Source organism: Panthera leo, chromosome D3 (assembly GCF_018350215.1).
Source record: "Panthera leo isolate Ple1 chromosome D3, P.leo_Ple1_pat1.1, whole genome shotgun sequence".
NCBI lineage: Eukaryota > Metazoa > Chordata > Mammalia > Carnivora > Felidae > Panthera > Panthera leo.
Genome location: NC_056690.1, coordinates 41,003,346 through 41,023,885, shown reverse-complemented (window position 1 = coordinate 41,023,885; position 20,540 = coordinate 41,003,346). Strand labels below are relative to the sequence as shown.

The 20,540-nt window shown below is 39.9% G+C and overlaps 1 protein-coding gene across 10 annotated transcripts in view; it reads right to left on the bottom strand.

Annotated features, from left to right (window-relative positions):
• The window catches only part of MYOM1 (myomesin 1), a 168,660-nt gene that overhangs the window by 70,727 nt on the left and 77,393 nt on the right, over positions 1–20,540 (bottom strand). For all 10 annotated transcript variants that reach the window (XM_042911112.1, XM_042911118.1, XM_042911108.1 and 7 more), the window contains 4 exons: positions 18,231–18,372; positions 14,951–15,150; positions 6,545–6,601; positions 397–521 (listed from right to left, as the gene is read on the bottom strand). In XM_042911112.1, coding sequence (XP_042767046.1) covers positions 397–521; positions 6,545–6,601; positions 14,951–15,150; positions 18,231–18,372 — 524 coding nt within the window. The remainder of the gene's footprint in view (positions 1–396; positions 522–6,544; positions 6,602–14,950; positions 15,151–18,230; positions 18,373–20,540) is intronic.

The following is a 20,540-nucleotide window of genomic DNA, read 5'->3' as shown; positions in this document are numbered from 1 at the left end:
TTCCTCTGGCTCATCTACCCTCATTGATCTTCAGTTTCGACTGCGTAAGACAAATTGTAGAGAGATGAGAAGCTATTACTAGAGCGAGAGAGACAGAGAAAGCTTCTAGAAAACTGCCATATGAACAATCTACAGTTTCGGGAGCAATTCTCTTCTTAAAGGGTTATAATTTGAGGTCTGTGGGCCTCCTTGGAGTCTATGGGTGAGCTTCACAGATCTATACACCCCCTGAACTTTTAGGCAAAGTTTTGTGTGATATGCATTTTTCTGTGAAGATTGTTCATAGTTTATACGGGTTTGAAGAGTTCAGGACACAATGGAAATTTAAGCTCTAGTTCTCTAAAGAAATCTTTAGGAAGTGGCATGAGGTAATAATGTTTGATCCCAGAGTCTTACCTTTTCCACAAAGTACAGAATGCCCTCGTGGCCACGCTGGCCAGGGGGCTTCCAACTTAGCACCACATAGCTCCGGGTGGCCTCTGTGACAGAGAGGTCTGTGGGGGGCCCAGGAACAATACCCTCTGAAAAACAATGAGGAAAAGTGAAAAGCACACACTCTGGGAAGCCCAGCATGCTCCAAGAGGCACAGATGCTTCTCTCCTACTGGGGGAAGAGTTCATTACTTCTCCACAGTATAAAGAAGTACCCCAACTCTGAAATCCTTCCTAAAACATTCATTCATTCACTCAAAGCCACAATTTTACTTTCTTTGCTTGACAGTTCTGATTTTCTTTCTGGTCCTTAAAAACAGTAGTAACGACATAAGTTTTACTTTCTGTACATCTTATATCAGCTTTTTATAGAATATCTTTTCAGGGCACGCTGACAGCACAGAGCCTGGAACCTGCTTTGAGTTCTATGTCTCCCTCTCTCTCTACCCCTCCCCTACTCACGCTCTGTCTCTTTCTCTCTCAAAAATGAATAAACATTAAGAAAATATATAGAATATCTTTTCAAGGATGTTTGGAAAGCAAACAAACTTGGAATATGAGATAGTATATTCTCTAGGGCAGAAAGTTGTCTTGTTTTCTGCCCAGAATAGTAAAGATAATGTCCTTCAGAGAAAGGTTGGGTAGATCTGTCAGCAGCCCCCTTAGAAGACTGGGGTGTCCTAAGTACAAGGTTTCTCAGATGTGACACAAATGTACTGTGTGTGCACACCCATCTGTGCTCCTCCATACCACCCTGTGGGACTTGGTGTGGGGAGGGGGAGACAGTGCAGGGAAGAATAATGGGAACGTGAAGCTCATGTGGTCTACCACGCTGTGAATTATAGAGTCCTTTGTTTCTGATCTAGGACTCTCTTGTCTTCTGCCAGCATCTATGAAACTGTGGTAGAAAATGTATTAGTTTGTAAGTCGGGTAAAATTTTAGAGCCTCCACAGTTCCTGACATCAGAGTAACCCTTCCATGTCAAATAACTAAAATACCATGCAAAATACATGAAACACCTGTTTATAGACATTGGATATTAGCTGTCTTAGGACAATGATGACTGATAGAAGAGAAACAAATTAAAGTGAGCTCTACTATTGTCCTAGTTTATTGTCCAGAGAGAAGTTCAAGACAGCAGCTCAGGAAGAGGAACCACGTAGAGCCTGGCAGTCTCCCCAGCTGGAGGAAAAAAAGCTGGAATTCCAGGAAGGGCAAGGTATCTATCTACAGATAGAGTCAGAAGGATGAATACTGGAGGAAAGGGCTACACTGAGAGAGAGGCTTCAGAGATCTGCAGAGGGTCTGTCTGGAGTGTTCACCTGAGTACTGATCAGAACATGAATATGAGGAAACCACTTGAGGCTGGAGAAAACCCACACAAAAGAATTGGAGAGAACAATCCTCAAAGCTCTCATGGGGCCTGGGAGAGTCCATATTCCCACCAGTCAGAGTGTAAATCTAATTCCCAAGCATCCGGTAGAGTACTGCTCAGAAGGGTATTTCCTCTGTAGTATGGCCAAATTATCCCTAGACTAAAGGCTGTTCTGATTTCACCTAACAAAACAACCCTTGAAAGATCAAATCGTTTCCCCAGAACAAAGCTCAAGAGCATTTATAAAAAAACAAAAATATCCAGCACCACACAATGTAAGTTCAAAATGTCTGGCATCTCATGAAAAATTATTAAGTATGCAAAGAATCATGAAAATATAGCCCCTTCTGAGGAGAAAAATCAATCAATGAAAACAAAATCAAAAATGTCACAGATGATAGAATTAACAGGCAAGGATATAAAAACAGTTATTATAAATATATTCATTATGTTCCAGAGCATAAAGATTCAACCTGTTAATTAAAGACATGGAAAATGTAAAAATAATACAAATTGTTCTACAGCTTCTACAGACTTCTACAGACTTCTACAGCTGTAAATTACAAAACCTAAAATGAAAACAAAACAAAACAAAACCCACACACTGACTGGAATTCACAGCAAGTTAGACACTGAAGAAAAGGATGGTAAAATTATGGCACAGTAGTAGAAAATGTCTAAAATGGAACACAGAAATCAAAAAAGACTGAAAGGAAAAATGGATATCGCATCAGCAAGCTGTGGTTTCAAGTGACATGTAATTGGATTTCCTAAAGTAGAGAAGAGAGAAAGGGATACAGAAAAAAGATGTTTAAAGAAAGACTTGTGAGGGGTGCCTGAGTGGCTCAGTCGGTTGAGTGTCCGACTTCGGCTCAGGTCATGATCTTGCAATTCATGAGTTCGAACCCCACATCGGGCTCTGTGATGACAGCTCAGAGCCTGGAGCCTGCTTCAGATTCTGTGTCCCTCTCTCTGGCCCCTCCCCACTTATACTCTCTCTCTCCCTCTCTCTCTCTCTCTCTCTCAAAAATAAAAATAAACATTTTTTAAAAATTTAAAGAAGAAATACTGGTGAAAAAATTTTCCAAATCTCATGAAACCAATCTCATGAATCCAATTCCAATCTCATGAATCCAAGAAACTTGTACACCCCAAGCACAAGACACATGAAGGAAACAACACAGATGCATATCATAATCAAATTTGTAAATCCAGTGATAAAAAGAATCTATTAAAATCAGGCAGAGAGGAAAATATCTGAGGGACAAAGTAAGAATAACAATAGTCATTCTTATAGTGTAGGTCTGAGCTATAATGGACCATCCTTTCTAAAGTACTGAAAGGAAGGGTGCCTGGGTGGCTCAGTTGGTTAAGCGTTTGACTTTGGCTCAGGTCATGATCTCTCAGTTCGTGAATTTGAGCCCCACATCAGGTTCTGTGCTGACAGCTTGGAACCTGGAACCTACTTCAGATTCTGTGTCTCCCTCTCTCTCTGGCCCTTCCCCTCTTGAGCTCTGTCTCTCTCTCTCAAAAATAAATAAACATTAAAAAAAAATTTTTTTTAAGTACTGAAAGGAAAACTGTCAACCTAGAATTCTATAACCAATGAACATATATTTCAAAAATGAAGATGAAACAGAGACTGTTTTGGACATACAAAAAAAAATAAAATAATTCATAACCAGCAGGCCTGCACTATAAGAAATAGTAAAGGAAATGCCTGAGATTCAAAGAGATCTACACAGGGGCACCTGGGTGGCTGAGTAGGTTAAGCGCTGACTTCGGCTCAGGTCATGATCTCATGGTTTGTGAGTTCAAGTCCCGCACTGGGCTTTGTGAAGACAGCTCAGAGCCTGGAGCCTGCTTCAGATTCTGTGTCTCCCTCTTCCTGCCCTCCCTCACTAGCACTCTGTCTGTCTCTCTTTCACTCAAAAATAAATAAACCTTAGGGGCGCCTGGGTGGCTCAGTCGGTTGAGCATCCGACTTCAGCTCAGGTCATGATCTCACGGTCCGTGAGTTCGAGCCCCGCGTCGGGCTCTGTGCTGATGGCTCAGAGCCCGGAGCCTGTTTCAGATTCTGTGTCTCCCTCTCTCTCTGCCCCTCCCCTGTTCATGCTCTGTCTCTGTCTGTCTCAAATATAAACATTAAAAAAATAATAATAAAAAAATAAATAAATAAATAAATAAATAAATAAACCTTACAAAAACAAAGAGATCTACCCAAAGAAATGAAGAACAGAAATGGTAAAAATGTGAGTGAATATTTGAAAATTTGTTCTTACTTTTAAATTTCTTTGAAAGATAAGTGACTATTTGAACCAAAATAACAGCAATGTATTGTGCAATTTATAATATATACACAAATAAAATCCATGCAATAACAGCATCAAGGCTTGAAGGGGGAAATGGAATAATACTGTTTTAAGTTCTTACACTATACATGAAGTAATATAATATTACTTGAAGAAAGGTTGTGATAAGATGTATATTATAAATTCTGAACTAGTATAATACAAAATAAAGAATTATAGCTAATAAGATAACACAGCTAAAATGGAATAATAAAAAATACTAAATCCAAAAGAAAGTAGAAAAAGAGGAGAAAGGAAACAAACACATGGAACAGATAGAAAATAAATAGCAAGACGGTAGATTTAAATCCAGCCATATCAATAATCACACAAAATGTAAATTGTTCACTCTAGTAAAAAGGCAAAGATTACCCAAGTGGATAAAAAGTCAAGACTCAGTTATATGCTGCCTAAAAAAATACAATTTAAATATAGGTCAAAAGTAAAAGGATGAAAATCATATGCCATGCTAGCACTGATAAAAAAAACAACAACCCTGGAATGATTACATTAATATCAGACAAGGTAGATTCCTAAGCAAAAAACACAACCATGAATAAAAAGTATCACTTTATAATAATACAGTGGTCAATTCATTAGAAGATAAATTACTTATGCATGTAATAACAAAACCTCAAACTATATGAAGCAAAACCTGGTAGAGCTGCAAGAAGAAATACATAAATCTATTTTTCAGTCAGAGATTTCATCACTGCTCTATCAATTTAATAGACCAAGTAGATAGAAAATCATTAAGGATATAAAAGACTCAGTTGAAATATCCATAAGTTTTTTAATAGAAATTAATAAGCTGATTTTAAAATTTACATGGAAATGCAAAGACAGAATAGCAAAAACAACTTTGGGGAAAAAAATCAGAGGACTAATACTACCTAATTTCAAAACTCTGAAGCTATTTATTCGTTTGGTTTTTTGTTTTAAACTATGAAGCTTTTTAAAACAACAACAACCTGAAGCTTATAAAAGCTACAGTAATCAAGATAGTGTGATTGGTGTAGAGAAAATAAAATTGACCAATAGAGAGTCCAGAAATATGCAACCAATTGATTTTGACAATGGTGCCAAGGCAATTCAATGGGAAAAGGATTATCTTTTGAACAGATTGCTGAAATAATTGGATAGCCATATGCAAAATGATAAAGATAATAAGAACAACTTGGGTTCTTACTTCATAAAATATAGAAAAAAATGATTTGAAATGGAGCATAGATTAAAATCTAAGAGCTAATGTTGTAACATTTCTAGAAAACAAAACAGGAAAAATATCTGAGTAAACTTGATTTGGCAAAGATTCAAGCATCATGATGCAAAAATGGCAATATATACATAAAAAGATGCCCAACATTGGGGCTCCTGGGTGGCTCAGTCGGTTGAGCGTCTGACTTTGGCTCAGGTCATGTCTCACAGCCTGTGGGTTCGAGCCCTGCATCAGGCTCTATGCTGACCGCTTGCTCAGAGCCTGGAGCCTGCTTCAAATTCTGTGTCTCCTTCTCTCTGTGCCCCTCCCCTGCTCACGCTTTGTCTCACTCTGTTTCTCAAAAAGAAATAAATGTAAAAAAAAAAAAAAAAGATGCCCAACATTATTAGGAAAATGTAAATTAAAACCACTATGCACCCACTATAAAATACCACTACTGGTGATAACGTGGACAACTGGAACTCGCATACTGCTGATGGGAATGCAAGGTGGTATAACCATCTTGGAAACAGTTGGCAGTTTCTTTAAAAATTAAACACACCTACCATATGACCTATCCATTCAACTCCTAGGTATTCATCCAAGAAAAATGAAAGCATATGTCCCTACAAACACTTAACAAGGATATTCATAGAAATTTTTGACAGTAAATGGATGAAAAAATTGAAATGAACTGATATATACATCAACATGAATAAATCTTAAAGCAATTATGCTCAGTGAGGAAAATAAGATAAAAATGAGTATGATTCATTCATCTAAAAGTTTGGACAATGCAAACTATAGTGACAGAAAGCAGATCAGTGATGGCCTGGAGATTGGGAAGAGGTATGAGAAAGAAATTACAAAGGGGCCTGAGAAAATTTTAGGGGTGATGCATACGTTTATTATTTTGATCATGGTGACAGTTTCACAGGAATATACACATGTAGAATTTATCAAATTGTACATTTTACAGATATCAATTTACTATATGTCAACTGTACCTCAATAAGCCTTTTTTTTAAAACAGTGAATCTCTGAAAATATAAGTTCTTTTATGGTATCCAAATATTTCAGAATGTCCTCTCTAAACATCTTAAATAATATGCACTGTACCCTTCACAATAAAGGATAAACCACATGGCAAAATGTGGGCAATAATATCTGGGGAAAACAGAGTTTTACCTGAAGGTTCTTCTTCAGTGACAATGATCTGTCCAGTCCAGGGTGCTGAAGGGCGACCTAAACATAGATAAATGTAAAAATCACGAAATTCTTAAATGCCGTTTCAACTGTATTCACAAACTGGCCATATTAGTCAGAATTGAGTTTGTTACTTGTTTGCTTAGGTATTTTCATAATGAATCTTACTGAGCACATATACGGTGTTACGTCTTCAAGGGACTCACAATCTGCTAGAGCACAGAACCTGCCTAGTTGGAGTCAGTATTTCTGGAAATGTACTTTCGCAAGCAAGGTAAATAACCTGTGTTTGTTTACTATTCAATATAGATCTCTGGAAACATGTAGGTTCCCTCATGTCTTCTTAAGAGATAGCATGTATTTGGGGGAAACGTTTCTGGAACAATTGTAAGCCCAGTAGTTATTTATCTGCAATAATGAAGCTCAAAGAGGAGAGGGGGGCTAATCCTGCAGTACAATGAAATGAAAGTGAATGAAGTGAATCCTGCAGTACAGTTCAATGAAAGCGATTTCTTTCCATTGTATTTTGACAAGTGTTATTTATGAAGGAAACCAGCTTAGATCTGGAGTAAGAAAAATGGGTGAGATGGGCAGGAAAAGAGTAAAATGCATTTAAATCCATTTCATTCATTCATTCATTCATTCATTCATTGAAGAGGAAATTCACTTCTGTGTTCCCACAAATATCAGAGAGAATGGTTCGACTCCTGCTTTATCACCAGACTTTTCACCATAGTTTGTACAGAAACAGAAAGGTAATACATAAGATAACCTATTTTCAATTCAAACGAATCTTACTCTCATTAGAATTTATTTAAAAAATAGAGTAAATGGGGGGGTTCCGGAAGATGGCGGCGTAGGAGGACGCGGGGCTCACAGCGCGTCCTGCCGATCACTTAGATTCCACCTACACCTGCCTAAAGAACCCAGAAAACCGCCAGAGGATTAGCAGAACGGAGTCTCCGGAGCCAAGCGCAGACTAGAGGCCCACGGAAGAGGGTAGGAAGGGCGGCGAGGCGGTGCGCACTCCACGGACTGGCGGGAGGGAGCTGGGGCGGAGGGGCGGCTCGCCGGCCAAGCAGAGCCCCCGAGTCTGGCTGGCAAAAGCGGAGGGGCCGGACGGACTGTGTTCCGACAGCAAGCACGACTTAGCGTCTGGGAGGTCATAAGTTAACAGCTCTGCTCGGAAAGCGGGAAGGCTGGAGGACAAAGGGAGGGAGAGCTGCTGAGCCCCCGGACGGCAGAGCTCAGCTTGGCGGGGAACAAAGGCGCCAGCGCCATCTCCCCCGCCCATCCCCCAGCCAAAATCCCAAAGGGAACCAGTTCCTGCCAGAGAACTTGCTCGCTCCGCGCAAACACCCAACTCTGTGCTTCTGCGGAGCCAAACCTCCGGCAGCGGATCTGACTCCCTCCCGCTGCCACAGGGCTCCTCCTGAAGTGGATCACCTAAGGAGAAGCGAGCTAAGCCTGCCCCTCCAGCCCCCGTGCACCTTGCCTACCCACCCCAGCTAATACGCCAGATCCCCAGCAACACAAGCCTGGCAGTGTGCAAGTAGCCCAGACGGGACACGCCACCCCACAGTGAATCCCGCCCCTAGGAGAGGGGAAGAGAAGGCACACACCAGTCTGACTGTGGCCCCAGCGGTGGGCTGGGGGCAGACATCGGGTCGGACTGCGGCCCCGCCCACTAACTCCAGTTATACACCACAGCACAGGGGAAGTGCACTGCAGGTCCTCACCACGCCAGGGACTCTCCAAAATGACCAAACGGAAGAATTCCCCTCAGAAGAATCTCCAGGAAATAACAACAGCTAATGAACTGATCAAAAAGGATTTAAATAATATAACAGAAAGTGAATTTAGAATAATAGTCATAAAATTAATCGCTGGGCTTGAAAACAGTATACAGGACAGCAGAGAATCTCTTGCCACAAAGATCGAGGGACTAAGGAACAGTCACGAGGAGTTGAAAAACGCTTTAAACGAATTGCAAAACAAAATGGAATCCACGATGGCTCGGCTTGAAGAGGCAGAGGAGAGAATAGGTGAACTAGAAGATAAAGTTATGGAGAAAGAGGAAGCTGAAAGAAAGAGAGATAAAAAAATCCAGGAGTATGAGGGGAAAATTAGAGAACTAAGTGATACACTAAAAAAAAATAATATACGCATAATTGGTATCCCAGAGGAGGAAGAGAGAGGGAAGGGTGCTGAAGGGGTACTTGAACAAATTATAGCTGAGAACTTCCCTGAACTGGGGAAGGAAAAAGGCATTGAAATCCAAGAGGCACAGAGAACTCCCTTCAGACGTAACTTGAATCGATCTTCTGCACGACATATCATAGTGAAACTGGCAAAATACAAGGATAAAGAGAAAATTCTGAAAGCAGCAAGGGATAAACGTGCCCTCACATATAAAGGGAGACCTATAAGACTCATGACTGATCTCTCCTTTGAAACTTGGCAGGCCAGAAAGGCTTGGCACGATATCTACAGTGTGCTAAACAGAAAAAATATGCAGCCGAGAATCCTTTATCCAGCAAGTCTGTCATTTAGAATAGAAGGAGAGATAAAGGTCTTCCCAAACAAACAAAAACTGAAGGAATTTGTCACCACGAAACCAGCCCTACAAGAGATCCTAAGGGGGATCCTGTGAGACAAAGTACCAGAGACATCACTACAAGCATAAAACATACAGACATCACAATGACTCTAAACCCATATCTTTCTATAATAACACTGAATGTAAATGGATTAAATGCGCCAACTAAAAGACATAGGGTATCAGAATGGATAAAAAAACAAGACCCATCTATTTGCTGTCTACAAGAGACTCATTTTAGATCTGAGGACACCTTTAGATTGAGAGTGAGGGGATGGAGAACTATTTATCATGCTCCTGGAAGCCAAAAGAAAGCTGGAGTAGCCATACTTATATCAGACAAACTAGACTTTAAATTAAAGGCTGTAACAAGAGATGAAGAAGGGCATTATATAATAATCACAGGGTCTATCCACCAGGAAGAGCTAACTATTATAAATGTCTATGCGCCAAATACCCGAGCCCCCAGATATATAAAACAATTACTCATAAACATAAGCAACCTTATTGATAAGAATGTGGTCATTGCAGGGGACTTTAACACCCCACTTACAGAAATGGATAGATCATCTAGACACACAGTCAATAAAGAAACAAGGGCCCTGAATGATACATTGGATCAGATGGACTTGACAGATATATTTAGAACTCTGCATCCCAAAGCAACAGAATATACTTTCTTCTCGAGTGCACATGGAACATTCTCCAAGATAGATCATATACTGGGTCACAAAACAGCCCTTCATAAGTTTACAAGAATTGAAATTATACCATGCATACTTTCAGACCACAATGCTATGAAGCTTGAAATCAACCACAGGAAAAAGTCTGGAAAACCTCCAAAAGCATGGAGGTTAAAGAACACCCTACTAACGAATGAGTGGGTCAACCAGGCAATTAGAGAAGAAATTAAAACATATATGGAAACAAACGAAAATGAAAATACAACAATCCAAACGCTTTGGGATGCAGCGAAGGCAGTCCTGAGAGGAAAATACATTGCAATCCAGGCCTATCTCAAGAAACAAGAAAAATCCCAAATACAAAATCTAACAGCACACCTAAAGGAAATAGAAGCAGAACAGCAAAGGCAGCCTAAACCCAGCAGAAGAAGAGAAATCATAAAGATCAGAGCAGAAATAAACAATATAGAATCTAAAAAAACTGTAGAGCAGATCAACGAAACCAAGAGTTGGTTTTTTGAAAAAATAAACAAAATTGACAAACCTCTAGCCAGGCTTCTCAAAAAGAAAAGGGAGATGACCCAAATAGATAAAATCATGAATGAAAATGGAATGATTACAACCAATCCCTCAGAGATACAAACAATTATCAGGGAATACTATGAAAAATTACATGCCAGCAAATTGGACAACCTGGAAGAAATGGACAAATTTCTAAATACCCACACTCTTCCAAAACTCAATCAGGAGGAAATAGAAAGCTTGAACAGACCCATAACCAGCGAAGAAATTGAATCGGTTATCAAAAATCTCCCAACAAATAAGAGTCCAGGACCAGATGGCTTCCCAGGGGAGTTCTACCAGACATTTAAAGCAGAGATAATACCTATCCTTCTCAAGCTATTCCAAGAAATAGAAAGGGAAGGAAAACTTCCAGACTCATTCTATGAAGCCAGTATTACTTTGATTCCTAAACCAGACAGAGACCCAGTAAAAAAAGAGAACTACAGGCCAATATCCCTGATGAATATGGATGTAAAAATTCTTAATAAGATACTAGCAAATCGAATTCAACAGCATATAAAAAGAATTATTCACCATGATCAAGTGGGATTCATTCCTGGGATGCAGGGCTGGTTCAACATTCGCAAATCGATCAACGTGACACATCACATTAACAAAAAAAAAGAGAAGAACCATATGATCCTGTCAATCGATGCAGAAAAGGCCTTTGACAAAATCCAGCATCCTTTCTTAATAAAAACCCTTGAGAAGGTCGGGATAGAAGGAACATACTTAAAGATCATAAAGGCCATTTATGAAAAGCCCACAGCTAACATCATCCTCAACGGGGAAAAACTGAGAGCTTTTTCCCTGAGATCAGGAACACGACAGGGATGCCCACTGTCACCGCTGCTGTTTAATATAGTGCTGGAAGTTCTAGCATCAGCAATCAGACAACAAAAGGAAATCAAAGGCATCAAAATTGGCAAAGATGAAGTCAAGCTTTCACTTTTTGCAGATGACATGATATTATACATGGAAAATCCGATAGACTCCACCAAAAGTCTGCTAGAACTGATACATGAATTCAGCAAAGTTGCAGGATACAAAATCAATGTGCAGAAATCAGTTGCATTCTTATACACTAACAATGAAGCAACAGAAAGACAAATGAAGAAACTGATCCCATTCACAATTGCACCAAGAAGCATAAAATACCTAGGAATAAATCTAACCAAAGATGTAAAAGATCTGTATGCTGAAAACTATAGAAAGCTTATGCAGGTAATTGAAGAAGATATAAAGAAATGGAAAGACATTCCCTGCTCATGGATTGGAAGAATAAATATTGTCAAAATGTCAATACTACCCAAAGCTATCTACACATTCAATGCAATCCCAATCAAAATTGCACCAGCATTCTTCTCGAAACTAGAACAAGCAATCCTAAAATTCATATGGAACCACAAAAGGCCCCGAATAGCCAAAGTAATTTTGAAGAAGAAGACCAAAGCAGGAGGCATCACAATCCCAGACTTTAGCCTCTACTACAAAGCTGTCATCATCAAGACAGCATGGTATTGGCATAAAAACAGACACATAGACCAATGGAATAGAATAGAAACCCCAGAACTAGACCCACAAACGTATGGCCAACTCATCTTTGACAAAGCAGGAAAGAACATCCAATGGAAAAAAGACAGTCTCTTTAACAAATGGTGCTGGGAGAACTGGACAGCAACATGCAGAAGGTTGAAACTAGACCACTTTCTCACACCATTCACAAAAATAAACTCAAAATGGATAAAGGACCTGAATGTGAGACAGGAAACCATCAAAACCTTAGAGGAGAAAGCAGGAAAAGACCTCTCTGACCTCAGCCGTAGCAATCTCTTACTCGGCACATCCCCAAAGGCAAGGGAATTAAAAGCAAAAGTGAATTACTGGGACCTTATGAAGATAAAAAGCTTCTGCACAGCAAAGGAAACAACCAACAAAACTAAAAGGCAACCAACGGAATGGGAAAAGATATTTGCAAATGACACATCGGACAAAGGGCTAGTATCCAAAATCTATAAAGAGCTCATCAAACTCCACACCCGAAAAACAAATAACCCAGTGAAGAAATGGGCAGAAAACATGAATAGACACTTCTCTAAAGAAGACATCCGGATGGCCAACAGGCACATGAAAAGATGTTCAACGTCGCTCCTTATCAGGGAAATACAAATCAAAACCACACTCAGATACCACCTCACGCCAGTCAGAGTGGCCAAAATGAAGAAATCAGGAGACTATAGATGCTGGAGAGGATGTGGAGAAACAGGAACCCTCTTGCACTGTTGGTGGGAATGCAAATTGGTGCAGCCGCTCTGGAAAGCAGTGTGGAGGTTCCTCAGAAAATTAAAAATAGACCTACCCTATGACCCAGCAATAGCACTGCTAGGAATTTATCCAAGGGATACAGGAGTACTGATGCATAGGGGCACCTGTACCCCAATGTTTATAGCGGCACTCTCAACAATAGCCAAATTATGGAAAGAGCCTAAATGTCCATCAACTGATGAATGGATAAAGAAACTGTGGTTTATATACACAATGGAATACTACGTGGCAATGAGAAAAAATGAAATATGGCCTTTTGTAGCAACATGGATGGAACTGGAGAGTGTGATGCTAAGTGAAATAAGCCATACAGAGAAAGACAGATACCATATGGTTTCACTCTTATGTGGATCCTGAGAAACATAACAGAAACCCATGGGGGAGGGGAAGGAAAAAAAAAAAAAAAAAAAAAAAAACGAGGTTAGAGTGGGAGAGAGCCAAAGCATTAGAGACTGTTAAAAAACTGAGAACAAACTGAGGGTTGATGGGGGGTGGGAGGGAGGGCAGGGTGGGAGGGAGGACAGGGTGGGTGATGGGTATTGAGGAGGGCACCTTTTGGGATGAGCACTGGGTGTTGTATGGAAACCAATTTGACAGTAAATTTCATATATTAAAAAAAAAAAAATAGAGTAAATGAAAGAATGAGATGGAATTAGGAAAGAGGGAGGGAAGTCAGATAGTAAGGGAAAAGTAATTAGAGGGCAATCAAGGAGCCTGATTAGAAAAAGTCTCCAGACTTTTTCTGGAGCTTAGCTTTTTGTGACGCCATATATCTACCTAAGGCAAAAACAAAACAAACAAACAAACAAACAAACAAACAAACAAACAAACAAACACTGCAAATAGGACATAGAATAGCAGTCCTCAACTGGGGTGATTTTGCCCCTCAGGGACATTTGGTAATGTCTGGCACAATTTTGATGGTCACAATGGGGAAGGGAGGTCGTTATTGGCATCTAGTGGGTAGATGTCAGGGATGCTTCTCAACATCCTACAATGAACAGGACAGCCCCCATAACAAAGAATTATCTGGCCTAGACTGTCTATAGGGCCAACGTTGAAAAATCTGTTATAGACTGAAGTGTTAATATCCAATGATTTATTTTTGTTTTTTAAAATGTTTATTTATTTTTGAGAGAGAGAGAGAGAGAGCATGAGCAGGGGAGAGGCAGAGACAGAGGGAGACACAGAATCCGATGCAAGCTCCAGGCTCTGAGCTGTCAGCACAGAGCCCGACGTGGGCTCAAACTCATGGACCGTGAGATCATGACCTGAGCCAAGGTCAGATGCTCAACCGACTGAGCCACCCAGGTGCCCCTCGAACAGTTTTTTAAAATATCATTTTGTGGTTTCTATTATTGAGGATGCATATGGGTTCCCATGAAACAAATGCAGAGCGGAATTCATATACCATGGTTTTGACATTGAGACTTGGAGTTTAAATATATGAAAAGATTATTTTTGATGGTCTGATATGGAAACTCAAGTATAGATCAGATATGTTGTAAATGTGTTTTTCCTTTGATATAAAGGAACTCACGGTGTGGAGATATTAATGCTCTAGGGGGCAAATTCTAGGTTAAGAAGCATCCCTGGCATCTACCCACTAGATGCCAATAACGACCTCCCTTCCCCATTGTGACCATCAAAAGATGTGACCATCTTATAATTTTAAGAATTAAAGGAAAAACATATTTGGAGTGTGCTAATAAAATGAATAAAAATGCTTCCCAGGCTCTTGATTATCATATTTCATTTCAAACAGAATGACCAGAACTCAATTTAATAAGGAGAATTTTCTGAATCAAAATAAGAAATAAAGCTCTTAACTCTTAAATATAGAGAACAGAGGGTTGCTGGAGGGATTGTGCGTGTGTGGGGGGGGGGGATGGGTTAAATGGGTAAGGGGCATTAAGGAATCTACTCCTGAAATCATTGTTGCACTATATGATAACTAACTTGGATGTAAATTTAAAAATAAATAAGTTATTTTTTAAAAAATAAAAAAATAAAGCTCTTAGTGAATGGATGAGTCAAGAAAACAAATTGTTTTTGTTTTTGTTTTTTTCCTCTAGGATTTTCTAACCCATAAAGGATTTCCTATTCTCTTCTCCCTCTAGTGGAAGGGGGAGGAATGACCTCGCAATGAGCTGTACTACAGTTATAAATATATTTTAAAAAAGTTCAAGAAGATCCTGAAAATTGAAAAATGCTTACTTTTCAGTCTAGCTTTCTCAGCTGGATCCAGAGCAGCCACGGGCTCAGAAACTCTAGATGGTAGACCTATTCCAGTTTTATTCACAGCTCGAACTCGGAATATGTAAGAACGACCTTCTATCAACCCAGTGACTGGAAAACGAGCAAACTTCACAGGTGTGTCATTGCATTGAGACCAGCTATCTGTGCCCACCTCACACCTATGGGAAAAAGAGTGATCAATAAGAATTAAAAGAAGTCTGACTAAATTAATAGCTCCAAAGCTGCAAACCCACCCAATTGCTTCAGATCTCCCTATAAAATACCCAGCTCGGGTGTGGTTCAATAGTTATTTAACTGCATGCACTCAGTTCCACTTAATTGCAATGTGTCTTCTTTAATAAGAAAGAAGCCTCAGGTCCTTCCTAAACACATATACTTCCTTTAAATTCCCTGAAAACTAGCAGCTGAGGGCCTTGTATGCTAGGCAGAGGAACTTTGGGGAGAAAAAGCAGAAGCAGCAGGCAGGTATGTACACTCTCGACATTGGAGAGACTAAGAGGGAGGATCCCCCAGACATCTCCCTGGCTGACGTCTTTAATTCCACTGTTGGTGACTTCTTTCTTTGTCTTCTTTACACATTTTCTTTTAAAAATAAAAATTTTGTTTGAGGAAGTTAACACCTTAAATGTACCTGTTTATACTGTAGTTTGGAAAGAGCTCACTTTTTTTTTCTTAGGTAATCTCCACACCCAATGTGGGGCTCAAACTCATGAGCCTGAGATCAAGAGTTGCCTGCTCTACCGAGGAGCCAGGCACCCTTGGAAAAAGCCTACTCAATGATCATTATATGCTGTGTAGGTAGAAGGGTGAAGAGAGTATTATAATATACTTGTTTCTTAACAGATGAGATTGATGAGATGCAGGGAAATTCCCAGGCCCACTGGCAGGGAAAGATTAAGTGCTTAGAACCTCTGATTTCTAACTGGGTGCTTTTATTGCAGTTGGTGTCTGGGGTGGAGTGGTTCATATCATGCTATTGGCCTGATAGACGGGGCTAGGGGCTCAGCATGTGATTAAATTATACAGCACTAGGATTAAGTAACTCATCAGCTTTTATGAGAACACAGAACTTTTAGTTTATGTCACTTCCCCAATATGGTCTATGTCTAAAACATCTAATTCCCGGGGCGCCTGGGTGGCTCAGTCGGTTGAGTGTCCGACTTCAGCCAGGTCATGACTTCACGGTCTGTGAGTTCGAGCCCCACGTCGGGCTCTGTGCTGACAGCTCAGAGCCTGGAGCCTGTTTCAGATTCTGTGTCTCCCTCTCTCTCTGCCCTTCCCCTGCTCATGCTCTGTCTCTCTCTGTCTCAAAAATAAATAAAAACATTAAAACATCTAATTCCCAAATAATTCTGATGGGGGAGGGAGTTCTAATGGCAGTGCAAAGTTGGTCAGGGTGGGAAGTTTCTCTTCACTTCCTCAGCCTCACCCTTCCAGTTTTTGATATAGACAATAGACATTTTCCTCACCCTTATGTAAAGTGCTGTCAAATATGGCTTAAATCCCTGCCTTTCACCCTTAAATCTTGCCTTTGCAGAAATTCCCGAGCTGCTATGGGTAGGGTTTGGGAGGGAGCCAAGAGGCCTAGGACAATTCTTCAAACTGCCTCTGTCTCCAGAGATTCTGTCTCTCTCCCTATGCAGATGCTGTCATGGTGACCCAGTGATAGTAGAGTGTGTTTCCCAACCCTCATGTGGGCAGAAAGAAAGGTGGGAAGTAGCTGCTCTGGAGATGCCTACAGCATGTTGGAGCAGAAAGGACATCAACATATGGCCAGGCTGATATTTGAATTCTAGTGTGACTTTAGGCAACTTAGTGTTTTCTCATGAGTATGTGGCTTTGGGCCAGCTACTGTTTCCTACTTGTAATAAGAGTGTCTACCTTTCAAATGGTGGTTATGGGTTAATGGTTAATATATGTGATGTGTTTAGAACAGTGCCATGGATGTAACCAATTTTAATAAATACAAGCCACAATATGGTTATTTTCATGATGACAAAGCAAAATGTGCTACTAATTGTTGCTGGTTTTTCACTGATGAAGTTTGCAAATCCCTTGAAAATCTGCCAAAGACAATAAGGCAGTCTGTAAAAATGAAAAAGAATCTACCTAAAACTTGACAGTTCATCATCACTAAATGACAAAACAATGTGGAAGAATTTAGAATGGGTTAAATAGTGTATTATTTATTATAAATATTTCTCTGCATGGTATTGAGCCCAATAGGCATATATATATATATATATATATATATATATATATATATATATATATATTATACTGAATTTTTAATGTTTATTTATTCTTGAGAGAGAGACAGAACATGAGTGCGGGAGGGGCAAAGAGAAAGGGAGACACAGAATCTAAAGCAGGCTCCAGGCTCTGAGCTGTCAGCACAGAGCTCGATGCAGGGCTTGAACCCATGAACTGCAAGATGATGACCTGAGCCAAAGTCAGCTGCTCAACCAACTGAGCCACCCAGGTGCCCCAATAAGCATATATTTACTTATTACTATAAATATTAGGTTTAATACACCTTAGTACAAACCTATTGTACCACAGTGGCACAGATTATCTGTCCCTAGTGGTTTCTACAATTAGATTCTATTACTGAAAATTGGAAAGAAAATTGGAACAACTATTTGAATAGAAACTAAGTCAGATAATAATGTATTTAGGTTGATAATCTAAATTTGTTGTCTATATTGACCAAACTCACTGTATAATTAATGTGTAAGACCCAACTGCTATAAATATCAGAAGTTCTAAGTTTTAGAGAATGTGAACAACAAAAAGTTATAGAAAGAATATGATTTAATACTATTGATATTTGTTATTTCTTTGTCTAATTTGAAACCACATCCTGTAATGTAAATAGGATTTTGTTAGTATTCCTAAAGCATTATTGTTCAAATTACTTAATATTTTAAAATTACTAACAAATTAGGAATATGGACATTAAATATAATGGACACCAGCTATTTCCAAAGTGGTCTCCAGAATGTCTATAAATTCATAGCATTCTTGCCAAATTAGTGATTTGCATTAGTAGTCAGATTCAAAAATTGTCTTTGGGATTTAGGTCAATAGATAGGTGTGTGTTTGTGTGTGTGTGTGTGTGTGTGTGTGTGTGTGTGTGTGTATTTGTGAGAGAGAGAGAAAGAGAGAAAGAGAGGGAGACAGAGAGACAGAGAAAGAGGGAGAGGAGACCAGAAAAGAAAATAGACTAAGTACTAACTTATCAATAAAATATCCCAGAATAGGACTCCCTCCATCCACAGCTGGCTGTTTCCAAGAGATGATAATATAATCTTTGTTGGCATCCAAGCACATCACGTCTAAGGGAGCAGCTGGGGCTCCTTCAATCTCTGCATCAGCATCTGTGGAGACACAGAAGGATCTCATTAACCCTCTCAGATAAGCTCCATCACAGTCTGGCAATCCAAGACTTAGTGCATACATTTCCTACCACATTTATAGTGGCTACATCTTTGGCTCAAGTAGAGCAAGCTTCAACCTTATAATTTGCTTACCAACATGATGATGTGTGTTTTCATCATCAGCACAAAGAACATTATGTTAGTAAGGGCTCTCAAAAGGACCCGTGACCTTTGCTTTATGGCCTTTGCCTACCCAAAATGTTCTAAAGGAAAATAAGTATGGAGATGTCAGGAATTGCTATCAGAAAAGTCTAAGGTGAGCCGAGTCAGAAAGTCTGTTCTTAAGAGATCTCTTGTACAATATTACTCAGAAACATGAGCCACTCCAAAGGGGAACAACGAGTCCCTTCTGTCACCTTCTCGATGCCTCCACAAAAGAATAAAAAACTTTACCCACTCCTCTGCTGGGCACTACCATTTTGGAAGATAAAGGAAAACATTCCTTTTAATGAAATGTTTGTTCCCAGACCGAAGACACTTGCGAAAGGAACTCTGATGCAATACCCACATCTGAGTGGAGTTTATCTGAGTTTAGTAAAAGTCCAGGATTATACAGGAAAGAGACGGCAGTGACTGTTTATGAAACAGGATCCTCTGACAGTGGGTGTCCTCAGCAGTGTCTGCAGGCATAGCTCACATAGTGAATCAGGGATGTTTTAAGGAGGAGAGCAAGGGGAATGAAAATAATCAGTTAATAGCCTTTTAAGTGAGATTAAGATGAGAGGTGGAGTTCCTGGAGGTGGGGTCCACATTGCCAATTTCTCCTGAACTCCAGCCAACCTTTCATAACTGGAGTTAATAGGAGAGGAGGCTGAGACATGTCGGACCACTCAACTCAGGCAAAACACTCCTGTTGACTGAATAAATCCTTTTTTTTTTTTACAATGAGCTACACTTCTGTAACCCTTATGAATTACTAAAATATTTGATAAGAAGGCAGAGATATCTGTGCACTTCTGAATTTGATAGGTTTGCATTACCTGAGAAGAGCTAAAGTCACTTTGGTTTTGAATATTCTATTTTTTGCTCCATGAACCTGTAGGAAAGTGTTTCTAGGCAACTTCTCTGGTGTAAGTGACTAACTTAGTGTAGAATTAACTAAATAATGGTGCCTAAAAGCAAGCGTTTTGGTGGGGAGAAACTTCTTTCCTTTCAGGCTTTGAGAGCACTGGATGGGGGCAGAGCCGGCTGATGGTGAAGTTAGAGCAGAGCTGGAAGGGGGTAGAGATACTGAGGTTAATAGGCTTAAATGGCAGAAGAGGAAGGCTGGAAAGCTGCTCATTTGGATGGGGACAGCTGGTCACCTCTACCCATGTCCTTTTGCTAAAGGCCCATAATGTAACAACCAGTAATCCCTGAGTTGATAAAGCAGTTTAGTTTGCTGAATATCCATTATATATAACAGAACCTATCAGATGGTAGGCATTTCAGGAGCCATTTTTCAGCATATTTATAACATTTCTTGGACTATGCCATTCTTGGGATGGGCATGACAGTCCCTCACAAAACAGATTCTGTATAGAAGCCAAATCCAAATACTGTGTTATGGTGCATCACATTTGTCTGGCCTAAATCTGGCAGAGAGCCACAATTCTGGTTATAGGCATTGAGAAATGGCACTGAAAAAAACCCTAGGCTATGTCAGAGGTCCCAGAAAAAGTCCAATAAAGAATCATTGAGCCATAACTAAGGTTTTTTTGAGTCACCAAGAGATACTCTCTGTTTGGGTAAGACAACTGAGAGCAAAGGAAAAGACTTTGCTTATTCAGTCCTTGTCTAGCCAGGTTTATCCAGGTGGTTTGGCTGAACAAACTTACTTGCTGATGAGTTTCAGTGTGTCTGTTTTCACTGCAATTGATCCAGAGGCTAGCATCTGTCTTCCCTCAGTGATACTGGACTTTTCCTATAACACTTTTGTGTAGGAGAAAGTCTGACACATTTTCAGGTGATGTAGATATTCCTGTATCTTTATCGGTTGTTGATCCCATGGCAGAATTCAACAATCGTTACTGTTCACTACTGGTGTGTACAGGCTGTTAACCATCCCCATTATCCATTCTTTGTATTTCCTAGATGCCCCAGCTTTAGCAAGAAACATGGCTGCCCAA